This window comes from Notamacropus eugenii, chromosome 7 (genome assembly GCF_028372415.1).
Source record: "Notamacropus eugenii isolate mMacEug1 chromosome 7, mMacEug1.pri_v2, whole genome shotgun sequence".
NCBI lineage: Eukaryota > Metazoa > Chordata > Mammalia > Diprotodontia > Macropodidae > Notamacropus > Notamacropus eugenii.
Genome location: NC_092878.1, coordinates 65,793,983 through 65,813,599, shown reverse-complemented (window position 1 = coordinate 65,813,599; position 19,617 = coordinate 65,793,983). Strand labels below are relative to the sequence as shown.

Sequence of the window (19,617 nt, the reverse complement as noted above, 5' to 3'; positions counted from 1 at the left end):
CATGAGAGATGACCTCTATCTAAATGGAAAAGCTGGGAAACATAGATGACTATGTGTGATTTATTCAGTGCTTGCCTGAGAGAAACAAGCTAGCTGGGGCTTGTCCCATCCCATATTACTTCTATTTCTGTTTTTCTTAAATTTATTCTGTCAAATAATTCTTTCAACATTGTTTCTCACAAATATTTATTATTGTTCTTATGTTTTTGAGTGTCCCTTTGTGTCATGAGGACACAATGGAAGCTTTGAAGAAGAGAGGGACCTTTCCTAGTGCAGAGTTTGAAGACTCAGTCCCAGAGCGTTGCTGGAGAGTTCTGCTCTCTAACTGAGGACATAAATAGAAGCCGTTTAAAAACTACCTTTTCAATTATAGAATTATTATTAATCAGGGCCCTATTTTATAAATTTGCTTCAAGCACAAGTCAATGCTACAGTGAAATAAGTAAGATATGAAACATTCTTTTTAAAATATTTATATGGTTTGGTTTATTTGTTTATTTTTAAAGAATCAAAGAATTATAGAGCTGGAAGGGATTTCAAAGATTTAGCTCCTATGCAAAGAATGAATATTATCTACTACATTCCTAACAAGTGGGCATTCATTGTCCATTTGGTGACATCCACTGACAACGACCTCACTACTCTTGAAAAAAGTTGAACTACAGTCACCTTACAGTCAAACATAACTAAAAAAGTAATGAGATCTTAGGGTCACAGAATTTAGATTTGGGACTTGTGAGTGGGCTGCCTGATTTAAAGAAAAAAAGATTTAAATCACATTACTATAAAATAAGTTCATGGAACATATAACAACTCAGAAAGTCTAATCTGCACTATTATTTCTCCTATTTCACAGGTGAGGGGATTGAAGTATGAAAGGAAATTGTTTAAAATAATGCAATTGTAGAGCCAGAGTCAATATTTATTCTTTACTGCTTCAAGCTCATCTCCCTTGAATCTATCATAGTGCTGTTTTGGGTGGGTGCGTGGGAAGAACATTTTGCCCTTCTTTTGTTTTCTGGGTTCCACATAGGAGATGGTCAAGTTGATTCTATGAGTATGCATTTAAATAAGAACAAAGTCTCAGTTTCTTTATATGTAAAATGGAAAGGATAAATGAATGATCTCCAAGGTTTCTTCCAGCTCTAAATCTCATAGTCTTAAGGTATATATCTTCACTGTGTTCCAGAAGTGAGAGTCATATTTCAGCAATTTCTCTCTCATACTATGAAAAGAAGAGGAGGCTCCTGCATATTTGAGATACTTTTAATTTGACTTAAGATAGACAAGTAAGACTGGAATTTGTATAGTCTTTTAAGGTTTGCAAAGCGACATCTCATTTGATCCTCACTCCAATCCTGTGAAGTACAGATGAAGAAAGATTTTAGTACAGATGAAGATGATTTTATGGGAGGTAGAGTGACTTGTCCAGGGTCACATAGTCGGTAAACATCTGAGGGAGGATTTGAACTCAGGTTTTTCTGACTCCAAGTCCAATATTCTTTATTCACTGCATCACTGAGCTAACAATAGCAACAATAATAAATAATAGATAACACAATCCAAAGGAAATGAATCTTGCAAGTAAAGAAACAATAGGAAAAGGTTAGGAAGTTAGACTGAAATTTCCATTTCATCAGAACTATGGTTTGACTCTTGTGTGCTTATTTCCATATGCTTACAATTCCTCATTTTCCTTCCATTGGGAGAGAGAAAGAAAGGAAGGCAGGGAGAGAGGAGGGAGGGAGAGAAACAGTCAGTAACTGACTGGACTTCCCAGGACTAGATTGGGTTCAGGTAAAAGTCATATTCTGTTCAAGGACTTAATACTTCAGCAAAGGATCTCTTTCTTGTCAAAGAAGGGTAAACACAAAGAGTTAAATTATTTTTCCCATTATTTTTTTATAACCACAGTTAGAAACTCTGAATTTCCCAGATTTCAAGAGATTTTTTTAAAAAGTCTGCTTTTGATAACATACAATGGGTCTAACCATTCTAAACCCGGAGTAGGCTTGTGTAGCCGCACTCCTGGGCCCATATAATGTGTGCCCTTTCAGAAGCTTAACAAGCCTCACTGGGGAAATATGCCTTTGTGTTAGGAGCTCCAGTGTAATGGGTATATGGTATATGGTAATGAACTGAATAGAAAGGTAGGGGTGACAGGAATTCAGCAGACAGCACTTACAAGGTTAAGGTCTCGTTGCACAGTCCTTGGAAAGCATTCCCAGGAACTGAAGTTATAAAAGGGTTATCTGTAATTTCACTGCAAAAAGGGAAAAAAGAAAAACTATGATGAGAAAAAAGTCAAAACATTAAATTAACCTAGTCCAAGGTCTTTTGCTACATTAGTACCCTTCCAGAGAATTGGCATCAACAGCTAAATCTAAATTCATTTCTCTTTTAATCCCATGGAGCCTCTGAAGTCAGACAGTTTGCTTGGTGGGTCCACTCCAATGAAGTGAGAATCTAATAGGCTGATCAGCACAGGTAGGTCAATAACTTAAAATGTGAAATTGTGCATTCCTTGAATAATTGATAAGGTTATCGACTGACAAATTATCTAAGAAATGCGAGTGTTAGTAAATATTGAACTTCTCCAGCTGTGCAATGGCTATAAAAAAGGATTGAAGAAAGGCAGTAGGACAATTAAAATTTTCAAGTGTTAGCCACAAGCACTTTACTGGCCTAACTGTGCTGGATACGTGGCTCTTTGGAGCTTCTCTAAGTCAACGAGACTTCTTGAAAATGACTTGTCCCTTTATCTGGACAGTGGCACACTGAAGCAGGGTGGAAGCCTTGGAGTTGGCACTTTTGACAATATCTTCAGATGCTGCTAGCTCCTCTTCAAAAACTTGACCTGTGTACTTCCCTATAACTGACTTTTCCCATTGTAACATTGAGAATCAGAACTATAAAATGCCTGATAAGGTAATAAAGAGAGACAGCATAAGGTAGAACAGAAATCAGAAGACATAAGTAGTCAATAAAAATGTTTTGGTTGGATAAAAGGATGCAGACCTGGAGTTTAATCTCAGTTCCACTAGATAGGCCACAGGATTTAAATCTTCAAGGGATCTTTGAGATTACCTAGTCCAGCCCAAATCTTTCATTTTACAGAAGAGAAGACTGACATCCAGAATGGTTCAGTGATTTGCCAAAGGCCACACCAGTAATGGAGAAGGAAATGGCAAAACATTCTGGTATCTTTGCCAAGAAAACCCCAAATAGGGTCATGATGAGTTGGACATGACTGATAGGTCTGAACAGCAACAATGGCATTTATGGAATGTTAACAGAGTTAGGAAGTACTTTATCATCTCATTTGGGCCACTAGGTTTTCCCTAGGAATGAAACAAAATTTATTAACCACTTACTATGTGCCAAGAGGACAGTTAGGTGGCTCAGTGGATAGAGTGCCACATCTGGAATCAGGAGGACCTGAGTTTAAATCTGGTCTTAGATACTTACCAACTGTCATTTCGAACTGGGGAAGTCACTTTACCTTTTTTGCCTCAGTTTTCTCACCTGTATAAAGAGCTGGAGAAGGAAATAGCAAACCACTCCAGTGTCTTTGCTGAGAAAACCCCAAAACAGGCCCCAAAGAGTTGGACACAACTAAATGACTTGAACAACAACACTGGTAACAAAAATCAGAACCAGGAATTAAACCTGAATTCCTTGACCTTAAACATGGTGCTCTTTCTCTATACTACACTGCCTCTTACACACGCAAGGAAATGCAGGCCGAGAAAATTTAAGAAATCTGACCAAGGTTACACAGTTAATAATGAGTAGAACTAGGACTAAATCTTAGGTTTTCATTTATTCCTTCAGTTTCTGAGTGCCTAGGTCTTCTGCTCCAGGGTTCTAGCCACTGCCTTACTTGCTCTCTTTAAATCCTATGAAATATCTTAGTTAGCAGCCCCAAGCTACAAAGGACAAAAAAAGATACAAAGGATTGTAGCTCAGGTTCGCATAGCAAAATTTTTGTTGCTTTGTCATTTTTCAGTTGTGTCTTAACTCTTCATGACCCCATTTGGGGTTTCCTTGGCAAAGATCCTAGAGTGGTTTTCCATTTCTCCAGCTCATTTTATAAATGAGAAAACTGAGGCAAACAGGGTTAAGTGACTTATCTAGGGGCCAGCTAGTAAGTGTCTGTGATCAGATTTGAACTTAGGTCTTCCTGACCCAGGTCCAGTACACTATCAATTAATACCACCTAGCTATTCCACAATTAAGTAGAACAAACATGGATGTGAAAATATTCAATCAAAATTAAAGCAGTATTACCACAATTCCTGCTGCAATCACTACTACCATCAAAACTACGGATAATATTTACAAACAGAGTTAGTGTGGTATGCTATGTGGAGTGCTAGACTTGCCTTCAAAAAAATCTATCAAGTCCCAGAGAGACGGCTATTCGTATTGGAGGAAGAAATTCCCACTCTCAGATGTCCCCATACTGATGAAATCAGGTCTCCTTTACATTTGTTATTAGAAATAATAATGATATAGACATCATGAGAATTCTGATGTTGAAAGCGTTTTGTGATCATTGTCATATGAGATGTAAAGGACCAATACAAGTTTGCCAAATAAATGTGATTTAAGAGAATTTTGAATTTCAAGGTTTCCATTATCTTTGTGTGTGTGTGGGGGGGTATTTATCTAACTGATATCTTTGGAGTCAGTAACATTGAAAAGTTATATGCTTACTTACAGTATAAAGAACACATCAGCTGAATCAATTTTGGTCAAGTCAGGAAATATTTTAAGTCCAGTATTGAAAATCCCACTAAATTACAGGGATCAAAGAAACAAAGATAGAAGTTAGGTTTAAGAATGCATCACAAACATGCACAAAACATAGGATTTTTTTATTATATTACTAATATACCATTTCTGGATCATTGATCTGTTGATTTTTGCTATGTAGATTTCTCAAAAAATGTGACATTCCTTCATCCATACTTTCTTCTTCTCCACTTCAGGATCTTTTCCCCCTTCTTCTAAATGAGTGTTTCTGCTTTCTGAACTGGATGTATAATCTTTGAATATGAATGCTTTCTGACAGATAATTTCTATTACTCGCTTTCTTGCTGTTCTTTGTACACAAAAGTCTATCTCCCATCTCTTTGCCTTTACACAGGCTGTGTACCTCATGCTTGGTATACACTTCTTCCTCATTTCCACCTATTAAAATCTCTGGCTCCCTTCACATCTGACTCAAATGTCATTTACTTCATGAAATCTTTCCTCATCCCTCATGCAATATGTGTCTTGAAATTACTTTGCATTTACTCTCTCTCTCTCTCTCTCTCTCTCTTTATATATATATATACATATATATATATATATATGTATATATATATATGATTTATTGATCTGCACATATATTGTTTCCTCTAGTTGCATGTAGGATCCTTCAACGTGGGCATCTTTTATTTTCACTTGATACGTTGTGTACATAGCATGGTGCCTAGCTCGTAGTAAATGAATAATACACCTTTGTTGCTTATTTAATGCTTGGTGAAATGTCTCCATTCAGAAGGGCTTGCATCAAGACAGATGTTTTCTCAACCAGATATCAAATTAGATGAAAACCAACATTCATCTGGACTCAGTGAGACTAAAGAGTGCATATTGACTTCAGATTCCTTTTCCTTTAACTTTTGCTTGCTTATTAAGTTGAGTGGAGGAGGCGTACAAATGTATAAGAATTTGTTTTTACTGAAACTTGGTTTTCTCGTTCAGATTTTATAGTGATATGTTAAGAAATAAGTCTTCCTCCAAAGTGGCTCTGTAACACTAGCACAGTGGCATAAAACTTCAAATATGGATATGTTCAGATAAATGAAAACAATCAGAAATTATTTTTAATAATAGACCTATGTTTATCTTTTATTTTATTTTAGTCCTCAAGACACTGCAAAATCCTAAAATATTTTTTGAAATCATTTCTCATTATGTTTCATTAAGTCACCATTTATATCCACTTTGAACAAAGCATTATGCTGGGAATAGGTACAAAGATAGGTGAATCAGTCCTCCTTCAAGAGCTAATAAAATGGATTTTTTAAAAAAAAAATAATTTATGTATATATGGCATATGTGGTAACTTTATAGCATTAAGCTAAATGTTTGATTAACTATAACATCTCCTCCCTGATCCATAATAACTAAAAGGGAGTTTAAACTTCATATATACAGTCCGATCATTAGTTCAGTTGCCTTTTCACCCACTGGAATTGGGCAAAGTCGATACTTTAAGGTAGGATTCTTCACTTAGAATTCCCTTTATAAGGTTTTTAGTTTATTCTAAACCACTCCATCAATGCCTGAGCATAGTTTCAGTACATGGGAAGTACTTTTTAAATATTTGTTGGTTGGTTGTGGTGCATATGAGGCAAATGACATCTTTGTCTCATAATACCTGCATTATGTATGTATTGTCTCGATGTGTTTTAGGGAGATAAAAGAGTTCTAATGAAGGAAGAATTATTTCTAATCGGGTGATCAGAGTAAGTTTCATGAAAGAGCTGATATTTGAACTGAAACTTGGTAAGATTACAAAAGGCAGATAATAGGCAAAACTATTCTAGCTATACAGATGGCTATATGGGAACTATAGAACTATAGTAACTATATAGAAGTGGAAAGGCATTGGACATATTCATAGAACAATGAGTACTCTAATTTGACCCTAAAGTATAGATTACTAAAAGAGAGGTCGGTATGCTAAAGGACACAATAGGCTTTGAGCGTGTGTGAGGAAGAGGAAGAGATCTGAGAAAGGTTGGGAGTGGTGTCAGGAGACAAACATCAAAGTCACTGAAAGGTTTTGAGCACAGGAATGACATGACTAGATTAATCTTCTAACAGTCTGAAGGTTGAATTGGAGGTGATTCAAACTGAAAAATGTAACTAGTATGATTTAGGCATCGGGAGAAACTGACTGATTTTTTAAAAATTACCTTTTTGCTTTTTATTTCATATCCTTTAAGTGCCTTGGACTTTTCCCATAATACAATGTTTTTTTAGGGATGTAGGATCTAATTGATTTCCACCTCTGCTAAATACTGTCTTAGAAGAAAAAAAAAGACTCTAATAAAGTTTGGAGAGTTCTGACCTTGTAGTCACCAAGAGTCTTAGATGTACCAAAGAAAGGGAAAAGAACAGCTCCCATCATTAGATGACAGCAACTCCATGACTATAGGCTGAACTGTCCTTGTGACATATCATAAATCAGGCTGACCTCCACAATGGAGTTCCTATGCTATTACAGAGAATAACTGATCAGGTAATGACTCAGAGGCAGAAGGTCGGGGGGGGGGGGTGGGCTATAAAACTGTTGTATCGTACTATCCTCAGCACACTATTTTCCCCATCCACACTGCAGGCTCTTAATTGAAAGTTTATTGAATTGGATTGAAAGAAGTGGTTCCACCATCTGGTGTGGAAATAAAAACTTCTAAAGCAGAGGTTCTTGACCTAGAATCTATGGACCTCCAAGGATGTATACTGCAATTTCCCAGAGCCAGCTCTGACTAGCTCATGAGAGCCAGTCACTAATTGTTAATGTCAGCATGAATATTTTTATTTTGGATATTGTGAAACTACAAATCAGGGCTTAATTTATTGGTTGGTTAATTGTCTAGACTTAAGAAAATGATGGGAAAACAATAATGCAGATTAAATTTAAAAGTGTGTCATGTGACATTTTTTTCCCCAGAGAGCAGATTGTTAAATATTTGTCAGTATACCCTTGAACCTTCTATGGATAGATTTCAGGGGCATCTGTGACCTTAGAGGGAAAAAAAAATTACATCTTTATTTTCACTATCCTCTGAGTGGAGTTTAGCATCTTAATTTATAAACATTACTCTAAGAAGGGATCCATAGATCTCAACAGACAGCAAGCAGAGTACCTGCCACCAAAAAGATTAAGAATTCCTAATCTGGAGGCATACATATGTATGTATATGTATGCACATATGTATTTATTGGGGGGAAGGAGCAAGGGGCTATTAACCTTTACATAGATAACATACGTGTATCTCTGTACAAATACAGGCACATATACACATGCACACACATATCAACCTATAAAGCATTCCCATGGCAAAGGGACTAGAACTGCCTTTCTCCTCCTTCTACATACATTCCCTTCAGGCTTCATGTTGTCCATCTATGACTTCTTTTTCCTTCAAGAGCGGTCTTAATGCTCATTTGAACTGGCTTTCATTTGGGTAAAAATGATCAGGGTTATTGGAGGATGGGGAGGGAGGTGTCATGTGATTTATCCCAGCCCTATCCTAGGGACAGCTCTGACTAAAAGACAGCATGGCAATTCCCTTGTAAAGAACAGTTTCCAATACTTACAGGAATTTTAAGAGAGGCAGGTCTTTTAGGGCATCAGGATCTATGTAAGTTAAGCTTCTAGTATTTCGAATTTCTCTGCAAAAGTTAAAATGAACAAGTTCACAAGCTGAAAAATATTGTGCTAAATAAAATGCCTGAGCTCTTTCTTCATTCGCCACAAAACTCAAAGAAGCAAGACATTAAAAGAACCCCAGAGAAAAAAATAAATGAGTTTGAATTAAGAGATAAGAATAACTACCTATTGGCAGAATTACAACAAATTGCTTTCCACTCAGGGAAGAGAGGCCTTTTCATTCTTTGCTGCCTATGGTAGCTAGGTTGCTTCGCCAGCTTTGGTCTGATTCTAGCTAAACTGTGTGAATGGGGGAACCTTTGTTTTGGTTGTATTCACCAGTCCTTTTTTGTTTCCATTTAGGCATAATTAGGTACACACACAGACACACACAGCTTATCCACTGTGGTGCTGGCATTCATGGGCAAATACCATCATCGCTATTTATAATACCAACAAAGCAAGCAAAGCAGCTCACTCATGGAGTAGAAGGTTAGGTGGTCCCATCTGGTATCACAATATGGTCTTGTTTCTATAATTTGCTTATTAAATGCATAATGAATAAGTCTGAAAGGTACTGACTTTAGAAGCGCTGCAGATTCCTTAATTGATAACAGAGAAAGAAAGAAAGGAAGGAAGGAAGGAAGGAAGGAAGGAAGGAAGGAAGGAAGGAAGGAAGGAAGGAAGGAAGGAAGGAAGGAAGGAAGGAAGGAAAGAAGGAAGGAAGGAAGGAAGGAAGGAAAGAAGGAAGGAAGGAAGGAAGGAAGGAAAGAAGAAAGGAAGAAAGAAAGGAAGGAAGGAAGAAAGAAAGGAAGGAAGGAGGGATGGAAGAAAGGAAAGTAGGAAGAAAGGAAAGAAGGAAGGAGGGATGGAAGAAAGGAAAGTAGGAAGAAAGGAAAGAAGGAAGGAAGGAAGGAAGGAAGGAAGAAAAAAGAAAGAGAAAGAAAGAAAAAGAAAGGAAGAAAGAAATGGAGGGAGAGAGAGACAGGAAGGAAAGAAGAAAGGAAAGAAGGAAGAAAATTAGGCACTCACTATGGGCCAATAATTTAAGTGATTCTAAACAATTTAATTAATATCTATATTCTGCTATTAACGCCAAATAGCCACAAATTATGAAGCAGTCTGAACAAAGAAGAATTAAAATTGCAAGTAACTCAATAGGCAATGGAAAAGATATATGGTAAGGATATTCAGACCCTATCCTCTTAATAATGATGATGTGTGCAAGATGTAAGGTGGTGTATTGGTCAGGACATGACAAAGACAGATAGCTTGAGTATTATATTGATACATGTGAAATATCAGAGGGATCAGAGGAAGATCTCCAACATGTGTGGTGATGCATTCTGGACAAGAGGTTATAGTATGCATTGGTGGAGAGGAAGTATCCATACTGACATATTCACAGACCTATCAAAGTATTCAGTTTGTAATAAATGGACATAAAGCATCTGTGGAAATTCTATTTTGATAATGAGAAATAATTATAAATATGTAAATACCCTTTGTGATAAAATTATAATTATCATGAGAACACGTGTATTTCAAAGTATAAAGCACTCCATACGTATGAGATAACACAGACAACTCTATAATGTGATATACATTCCCTAGAAACAGTATACTATGCAAAATTGAGCAATAAAAAAACCACAGAACTTATGGGAAAAATGTAACATTCAAAAACTTTAACAATAACATCCAAAAAGGAAGCAACCTAGTGAAAAATGTTTTATTATATTTTTATTACATTTTTTATTTTATTATACATTTATTATAAGTTATAAAATAATTATAATAAATATATAATAAATTGTTTATTATATAAATTATTTATTGCATTACATAAAGTATAATTTTATAACTTTTAAATGGCTAAGAAATACATAAGTAATACACTTAACAATCACTGCGTCCATGGCCTTAGTCTGTTGCTGGACCTGGAGCAAGTTGGGCAGTCCTCAACTCTAGGCCTCCAGCAAAGGCTATGGTGGGGTCAGGGGAGTGAGAGTGGGGTTGATGGTGGAAGTGGTTCAAACCAGCCTTCTCCTCTTAAAGGTTGTACTTCACCATTTCACCAAAAGAAATGAAATAAATGTAGTACAAAGAAATTGACAAAAAGAAATTGACAAAAGAAATTATGCTTGCTTGGAGAAGTGGGTGTTTTAAAATGGTTGTTTTCTACCTCCTTGCTTTTTCTCTCAGAAGAAAGTGAACAGAAGCCAACTCAAAATTTGTGTTTTGCTCAGAATGTTCCCTAATATTTCAACTGTGTTTGAACAAATTCACTTTTTCCAAAACCCTGGTCATAGTACAACTGATTATATTATTAATGATGAAAATCAGGGCCTCATACCTCAGGAGTTAATTAATTCATTCCACTTAGAGTCCTGTTAACTTAATGGGATAATTTAGTTTGATTTCCTAAGTGGAATGAACCAGTCATTATGAATCTTAGGAATGAAAGGAGCTTTTGGACATTTTTTTTTCAGTTTATAGATGAGGAAACTATGGGGGAGAGAGAAGAATTTACTTACTTCAGAATTGGCAGTGTGATTGCTAAGCTACTGTTAGTGACTTGAAAAATCATGGAGATTGAGAAGGTGCCACAATACTGGAGATAGGCAAATGTCCCCAGTCTCCAAAGAAGATAAGAGAGAAAATGCAACATAGAGGCCAATAAGCCTAGCTTTTAATTCAGGGCAAAATTCTAGAATCTGTTAATAAAGGGATAGCATGTGAAAGGTAAGACCTTAGAGCCATCAAGAGTTCAGAAAGAACATGCCATGCTAGACTCACCAGATTTACTTTTTCAACAATGTCACTACACCAACAATTAATTTAAGGAAATATCACAGATGTAGTACACTTTAATTTTAGCAAGGCATTTGACTATACCTTTTATAATATTCTTATGGACAAGAGGAAGGCTAGATTTATTACATACTGTGTAGTGAGATTGTTGATTGAATGACCAGGCAAGAAGAATAGTTCATTTCCCCCCTCTATGCCTCTTCTTTCCTATGCCCCCAATTTGATCAAGATCAAATTAACCTTGATACTCAGACCTTGGCAGTACCTTTCTGATTAGTGGGCAGAGCAATACATTCCTCCCAAAACCTCCTTTTAAAGTAACCATTTCTTCATATCCTACATGGCTATATTTTCTGGTCTTCTCCGCCATACTCCTGTGCCAGATAACTTCCCTCTTCCCTTCCCCTATTTTAGCTTCTTTTTATGCGTTGTCCTCTCCATTACATTATATAAGCTCCTTGAGGGTTGGAACTGTCACCTTTTTCGTTTTAGCATTCTCAGAATTTTGTGTTCCTACTTAGCACAGTGATTACTAAACCGTAGGTGCTTAATAAATGTTTATTAACTGATTGAATAGTTATTAATGAATAGATGTCAACATGAAGGAAGGGCTCTCTTTGATTGCACAGTTGATATGTCCTTTGCCCTGTGCTTTTCAACATTTCTATCAATTACTAGAAGGAAACATAGACAGTATACTTAAGGTTTTTCTTTTTCAGAGAGAGGAGGTATAAGGAAGACAAAATAAAAACTTGTCAATTAAAACAACAAAATTTAATTTAAAAATTTGCAAATGGCACAACGTTAAATAGCTAAGCACTCAGGACAAAAAAATCAGGATCCAAAAATTCTTAATGGGATGGAATCAAATGAGGTAATTTAATAGACATAAATTTAAAAGTCCTATAGCTGGGTCCATATCAAATCAACTGTATAACTACAGACTGGGGAAAGAAATGACTAAATAGTAATTTATCTGAAAAGGATTTGATGATTTTAGTAGATTGAAAGCATAGTATGAATCATTAACATGACATGTTAATGAGAAAAGCTAATTAGTCAGTATTAATAGAGTTATAGAATATAGAACAAGGAAGGTGACGGTCCTGCAGTGTGCTCTGCTTTGGTCTGACCACAACTGGAGTATTGTATTCAGTTTTGGATGCTACTTTTCAGGAAGGATATTGACAAACTGGAGTATATGGAGAGGAGAGGGATTAGGAGAGAGAACTGGGAACTATGCCATACAAGGATGAGTTGAAGGAATGGGAATGGAGTTTATGTTGGAGAGAAAAGAGACATTGAGGAAATATAATAGCTATCTTCCAGTATGTGAAAGGCTGCCTTGAAGAAGAAAAGTTAAATTTGTTCTGGTTGAATTCATAGCGCAGAACTAGGAACTAAGGAGAGAAAGCAATGGAGTTTTAGGGAAAACTTCCTAATGATGAGAGTTGTCAAAAAAAAATGGGATGAGCTACATTGGGAGCTAATGAGTTTACTCACACTGGACATTTTCGAATGGAGACTGATCAACCACTTGTCAGGGATGTTGTAAAAGAGGGGTCCTGTTCTGACTGGGATTGGACTAGGTCCTTGTAGTCTCTTCCAATTCCAGTGTTGTAAGATTCTGTGATTCCTCTGTCTCCCTAAACCCACACCTGTGCTCTTTTCTCTACACTATGCTGAAAGGCCAGAAAATGAGTGCCTACATTCGAATCTTGGTCAATATCCAAGTAACCCAAGGGTTCTTAACTTGGGACCCATTAATTTAGTTTTTTAAAATAATATTTTGATAAGTATTTCAATATAATTGGTTTCCATTATAATGCTATGTATTTTGTTTTGTGCATTTCAAAAAATTATTCTGAAAATGGGTCTGGAGATTCACTAGACTGCCAAAAGTGTCCGAGACATAAAAAAATGATGAATAACCCCTGTCCTAGTCCAACATCTCAAACCATCTCAACTAACCTTATCCCAACTTCAATCCAATATAGAGGAACTCTCTACCAATCAGATCAGCTTCCTTTTCCAATCAAAAATAAGAAATTTCTGGTTCAGTCACTCATATGTAGTCTTGATTTCATAGCACATAAGAGCTCCCTTTCTACCCTCTTCATAGGTCTCTTAACTCCTTCACTCCATATCCATATACATAGTACAAAGAGAGGAAAGATGGAAGACATACAATCTATTTTTTATATTTCAGTCAAAGTTATTGAGTACCTACATGCTATAAAAGACAAAAGAAATAGACAACATGGTCCCTCTTGCCTAAATACATTGGAAAGAAGACTGGACTTGAAGTTTTAAGACTTCTTGAACCAGCCAGTTAATACTGGCTATTGGCTTATGCATCACAACCTTTCTGAACCTTGGTTTATTCATCAGTAAAATGAGAATGTTGCACTGGATAATCTCCAAGATTCCTTCTTTCTATAACAACAGCAGCAGCAATAATGATGATGATGATAATTATTGTTATATAATTTTCATTATTATTATATTACTATAAAGTTTGCAAAGCTGTACATGCATTCTCATATCTGAGCTTTATAACAAAGACTAGGTTCTATATTTATTCCCATTTTATTTAAGAGAAAACTCAGACTGAGAGAGATTCATTGACTTACACAGGGTCACACTGTAAATATCTAAGACAGGATTTAGATTCAGGTCTTCCTGACTCAAAGTTAGCGCTCTCTGTAGTATACTACCTACTTGCCTTTAACATTACTTAATTCTAAGTAGGAAAACTCTGGCAAAAGCACCTGCTTGATCACTTGGACTATACTTTATTAATCCTTTCCCATTAATTCCCTATCTTCTCATTCTGAGAAAAGAAAGCTTTGCACAAGAATTTTTTAATAAAAACTCTTCAGTTTTTCATTGAATTTAAAATATAGACATTCAGATTGAATGTGACACTATTGACTATCTAACGGGAAAGGTTACTGAAGATTAACAGTCTAATTCAACATATTTTGTTGATTTAATCAAACATCAGAGTCTACAGTCTCTTTTTCTTTCCAAATATCCATACTAAACCACAGAAAGAGCCAAGAACTAGCCTCTCGAGAAATATACTTGCCCAATGAAATCAGCATTGTGGCAGAAACATAATTCCATTAAGCCTGATGGTAAATTATAATCCTGAAAGAAATGGAATTGGGGAGAGAATAAAGGGGAACATATAGGGAAGGAGTCAAAAGCAGAGACAGTACTAGAATTCATTAGCTAGGGGTACAACAATGAAGAAAAATGTTCTCTAGTAATATAGTTCCTCTAAATGATTTAATTGACCCTGAATTGTTCCATTTCAGTCTGGCTTGGGTTGCAGAGTTGATGGAAGTAATGAAGTTGAACTGAGATTCCAGGCAAGGGTGGGGGTGAACTGATAGTTCAGAGACACTGTAACTAGAGAAAATTTCAGCCCAAGACAATACACCAGGACCAGAGCTGGGTGGGAGAAACTTGAATAGCACCTGCTCAAACAGTGCCATTAGCCTCAGATGTTCACAAGCACTGGATAATCTTAAGGGGAAGAAAATGCAAAAATGACTTTGGAAGTTGTTTAAAAAAAAAAAAGAAACCATCCAAAATACCATTAGTTACAAAATGAACACCAAAGGCACTGTATTTCTCAAACTTATATACTGTTTTCTTTTTAAAGCATTCTGTTCAGAAGTGTGGGCAGGTCAGTATGACCTTCAATATTCAATACATGTGCATTCAGTACATGCACACTTCAATTCAATCATTAAACACATTAAGCATCTACTATGTGCAAGGCCTGCCTACCTGTGTTTTTTTAAAGATGGTTTAAATTTGTAGCGCCTAAGACTGGAAAAGTTCTTAGATGCATTTTAAGGAGTTTTGTCATTAACTCTGCACTTTACAGTTAAGAATGTTGAGAAACAAAGAAATTAAATGACTTGGCCAAAGTCACACAGGTAATAAATGAAATAGATGAGAACTGAACCCAGATTTTCTAACTCCAAATATAGGACTTTTTCCACTACAACATGGATATCTATTTATTTTTTACCTGTTATGCAGAATACCTTGTGCTAGATACTATAAAAAAAGAAACACCCTAGTTTTAATTAATCAGAAAGAATTGTCATGAAGTAGACTGACTACAAGTTAAAAGACCTGAATCTGAGGGCTGATTCCACCACTTATTACTTACTATGACCTTGGGCAAGTCATTTCCCTTCATTTTGGGGAGGCTAATTGTTGTTAAGCGACTGCCCAGGGTCATACAGCCAGTAAGTGTTAAGTATCTAAGGTCACATTTGAACTCAGGTTCTCCTGACTCCAGGGCTGGTGCTCTATCCACGGTGCTACCTAGTTGCTACCAATTTTACTTCTTGAAGTTATCTCCTTATATATTCAATGAAAGATAATAATCATATTTGCACTTTTGATGTTATAGAGTTGTTAGGATTAAATGATAAATAAATAACTTTGCAAACTTTGGTGCTACATAAATGCTAGTATTATTCATTCTTTAATATGATTTTCCAAGTGATGATATGTGTGTATGCATATGCATATATATCCAGACATAGCTCTAGTAAAAAAAAAAATAGAATTATATGATCTTTTGTGTGATAATGGGAAGTTTTGAGTGTTGAATCTAATATAATAAAACACAGCATAATGGAATATGATACAATATTATAATAAATAGTATGTTATATAACAGTATAGGATCATTTAGTATAATATAAAGGTATATTATATTATGATAGCATATAGAATAGTATAATAGAGAGGGCTGTCTAACATAGTGGACAGAGAGCTGGCCTCCAAGTCAAACTGACTTGTGCTAGACATATTTTGGCATAATCTGACTATGTGACCCTTGGCAAGTCAACTAACCTTTCAGTGTTCCAAGTAGCTATCTAAATTGCAGAGAAATTGCTGACCTCCATGGAGAGAGGGAGTTTACTTTCTTGGGAATTCCCTATACAAATGAAATCACAAGTCTACTCCTTGTCCATATATATATGCATACATGTGTCATATATGTATAGATCAAGGAATTAATTTTTGCATGTTAGAGTATTTTAATCCATTATAGGGTTATTATAAATTGCAATTTTCCATTTAATTATGTCACCTTACTTAGTAGTACTATTTTACTTTAGTTTACCATAGATATAATAAATATAACAAGTAATTACAATAAGCCAATAATGGGTCAAAAATGTTTTAACATGCAAAAATTAAGTGCTTGAGTCAATTTAATTTATATTCAAATAATTTTTTTTTTGCTTCTTAAGCCCTTGGTTTTAAAGAGTTACTGATTTTTTGGGTTGGATTGCCCTTACTTCCCAGTAAGATTTTGAAAATTAAAAAAACCCCAAGAATTTCATGCATACTGTCTGAATTACCACAGATTTTGAATTAATAGGGTTTTACTGTGCTTTGAAAATCACCACTGCATATTTATTCTAGCACCAAGACTCCAAAAACATTATGTAACAGGAGAACATAAAATAATCATATAACCAAAGAAGGTATTTATAACCCAGCATGTCTCGTACTTTAGCAATTATGTAAACATAACCCATGTCAATTTAGGGAAGTTTACAAATCTCTGGGTTTGGAGAAAAGATTCAAGAAAACACTTCCATTTGCAGAAGACATCATGAGAGAGATTGCATTTTAAGGCTCTGCAAATCTGAACTGTCTGGGAAGCACAATCACATTTTCACATTTTAAAAAAATTGCTGGAACTCAGTTTTATATTGATTGTCAATCCGTCAATAAGCATTTACTAAGTGTTTACTATATACCAGGCCACAGCTGAACCCAGAATCTAGAATTCGTTTAGTCTTCATTTTTAAGACATTCAACTTATTTAGCCCCAATAACTACAAAACTTCTACACTGTGTGATGTGATTTATTCATTTCACCAAGTACCTAAAAAAGTTATAAATCTCTTATTTATTTGTGTTTTTCCTGAGAGCAATACCTTTTATTTCTTTGCTATATAAATATAATTAAACCTTTATGGTACTGGGTCTTTCATAGTTTCATAGATTAGAAGAAACAAATGCTCGATTTTTAATGATTCTAAGTTCACAGTATGGTGAAGCCTCCCTACTGTACTCACAAGCTTTTCTATCTAAGCTATTCCATTTGGGTTTTATATCCCTTGGGAACTTGTTTTCCCCAACAAACATCTTAATAAGTAAAGAAATCTGGTAAACTCTTTACTGTTACACAAGGTCCATTTTATTTATCTTTCTTTATTTGGCATATAAACACGGAAACAAGAGCAAACAGTTTAAAAAATGCTAATATTCCAAGGAATAATCGAACAAAAAAAATGGATTCTGCTTGTATTTGAGAGATTAAAAAAGAGACTGAAGCAATATTTGTAAAAGGCAAAAAACAAATAAAGAACTAAGGTGAAATAAAAAATGTGCTATAAATAAAAACTACATTAGGGGCAGCTGGGTGGCACAGTGGCACAGAGCACTGGCCCTGAAATCAGGAGGTCCTGAGTTCAAATACTTGATACTTACTAGTTGTGTGACCTTGGTCAAGTCACTTCACCTTGATTGCCTCACCTTCTCCCTCCAAAAAAAATAATAGTTAACATTTATATAGCCTTACTATATATCAGGCATTGTACTAAGCACTCTACAATTGTTATCTCATTTTATCCTCACCACAGCTGTAGAAGGTAGGGACTATTATTATCTCATTTTACATTTGAGGAAACTGAGGCAAGTAGAGGTTAAGTGATGCTCAGAATCACATAGCTAGGAAGTGACTGAGGCCACACTTGAATGAAGAACTTCCTGATTCTATGCCCCATGAAGTTCCACTGAACTGCCTAGCTGCCTCAGAAAAGATTATGAATTTGGAGCCTAAGCATTTAGATTTGAATATTCATTCTGCTCCTTGTATAAGTTACCTTGTTCAAGTCACTTCACTTTTCTGTGATTCAGTTTCCCACCCTTCAAAATAAGGAATTTGACCTAAATATACCTAAATATCTTTTCCAACCCTAACTCCAATGCTTCTAATGAGTGTAAATTAAAGTGATTTCTAAAGTGACTAAACTAATTCGAATGTTATAAGTTAAAATTCTAGAACCACCTTCCCAACCCATGCAAACATTTCATAAAGGGTCCCTTTCCATGACAGGTTTCTTTGCAATGGAGACACTGCCTGTTAAGACTAAACTTTTGTTTCTTTGGCTCTATAAGCAGCTTTGTAATTAAGCATTAAAAGAACATTAAATGATTGTGACATTTTGTGTCAGGTGTCACAAAAAGAAGCCTGTCTGTGCTCTCAACTGAACTTTTAGATTTGCTCATCCCATTCCTCCTTTCTTAAATTGTTTCCTCCTTGCCCTCCTCCCCCTTATGAGACCTTCACTGACACAAATACACACACACACACACACACACACACACACACACATCCCTACCTCTTCCAGTTAAAAGTGATTTCTCTCTCCAATTTTTGATGGCATAGAACAAGGATTATATCATAGATGATAGAGTTTCAGAGCATGTTTGTCTCAGACCCCAAAGTACTCCAAAACTCTTTTAACCTAATGCACTTTTTTTGATGTTATTTGATGTCTGACAGACTTCAATTGTTATGAGAAATAAATTATCCTCAAGAGGGGTAAAAACCCCATATGATCTTAGATTTAGAGCTGCAAGATCATCATGTTCACTTTCTTCATTTTACATATGAGGAAATTAAGGATTTTTAAGGCTGTGATTTCAAAATTTAAAAGAAAATTATTGAAAAATTTTCCCAGTAGAATCTTCAAGAGATGGGATAGAAAAAGAAGCAGTAGATTATTTGTAATGCCAGCAGTAAATATGCAGAGTTCTATTTAATCTTGTTCCTACTAGATAACTCTTGAACCCTCCAAAGAAAGAAAGTCCTGGTAACCTCATCATGCCAATCAGACATGGAGAACTGGGTTGGGAATTATGCTCCAGAGAAACATTGCTTGCTGTCTAGGATTTGATGTTATGAACTGTAAGTGGATAAGAGACTGAATAAATCATAAATATTACCCAAACATATTCTGAATTATGGGAAGGGGGACCATCTCTCCACTAGGTTTCTCAAAATTTTGCTTCAAGGAATGTTAAACTTACTATGTGGTTTATAGCTATTTTAAATAGCATAGTGATAAAGATGAAACCTAGTACCAAAGAAAGGCAAATTAGGTGTGCAAGTCCAAATATTATTTTGTGCATTAGCTTCCAACAACTCATAGTGGTGCAGAAGAATCCATGTATCTTCAAAGGTTTTGCCAGTGGAGTGTAAGCTCTGATAGGCTCTACCAAATTAGAAACACTTTAAGTGTAGATCT

The 19,617-nt window shown here is 35.5% G+C and overlaps 1 protein-coding gene across 2 annotated transcripts in view; it reads right to left on the bottom strand.

The window, feature by feature from the left end:
• TSHR (thyroid stimulating hormone receptor) overlaps positions 1-19,617 on the bottom strand; it is a 171,819-nt gene that overhangs the window by 51,533 nt on the left and 100,669 nt on the right. For both annotated transcript variants that reach the window (XM_072625602.1, XM_072625603.1), the window contains 3 exons: positions 8,386-8,460; positions 4,724-4,798; positions 2,186-2,263 (listed from right to left, as the gene is read on the bottom strand). In XM_072625602.1, the coding sequence (XP_072481703.1) occupies positions 2,186-2,263; positions 4,724-4,798; positions 8,386-8,460 (228 nt within the window). The remainder of the gene's footprint in view (positions 1-2,185; positions 2,264-4,723; positions 4,799-8,385; positions 8,461-19,617) is intronic.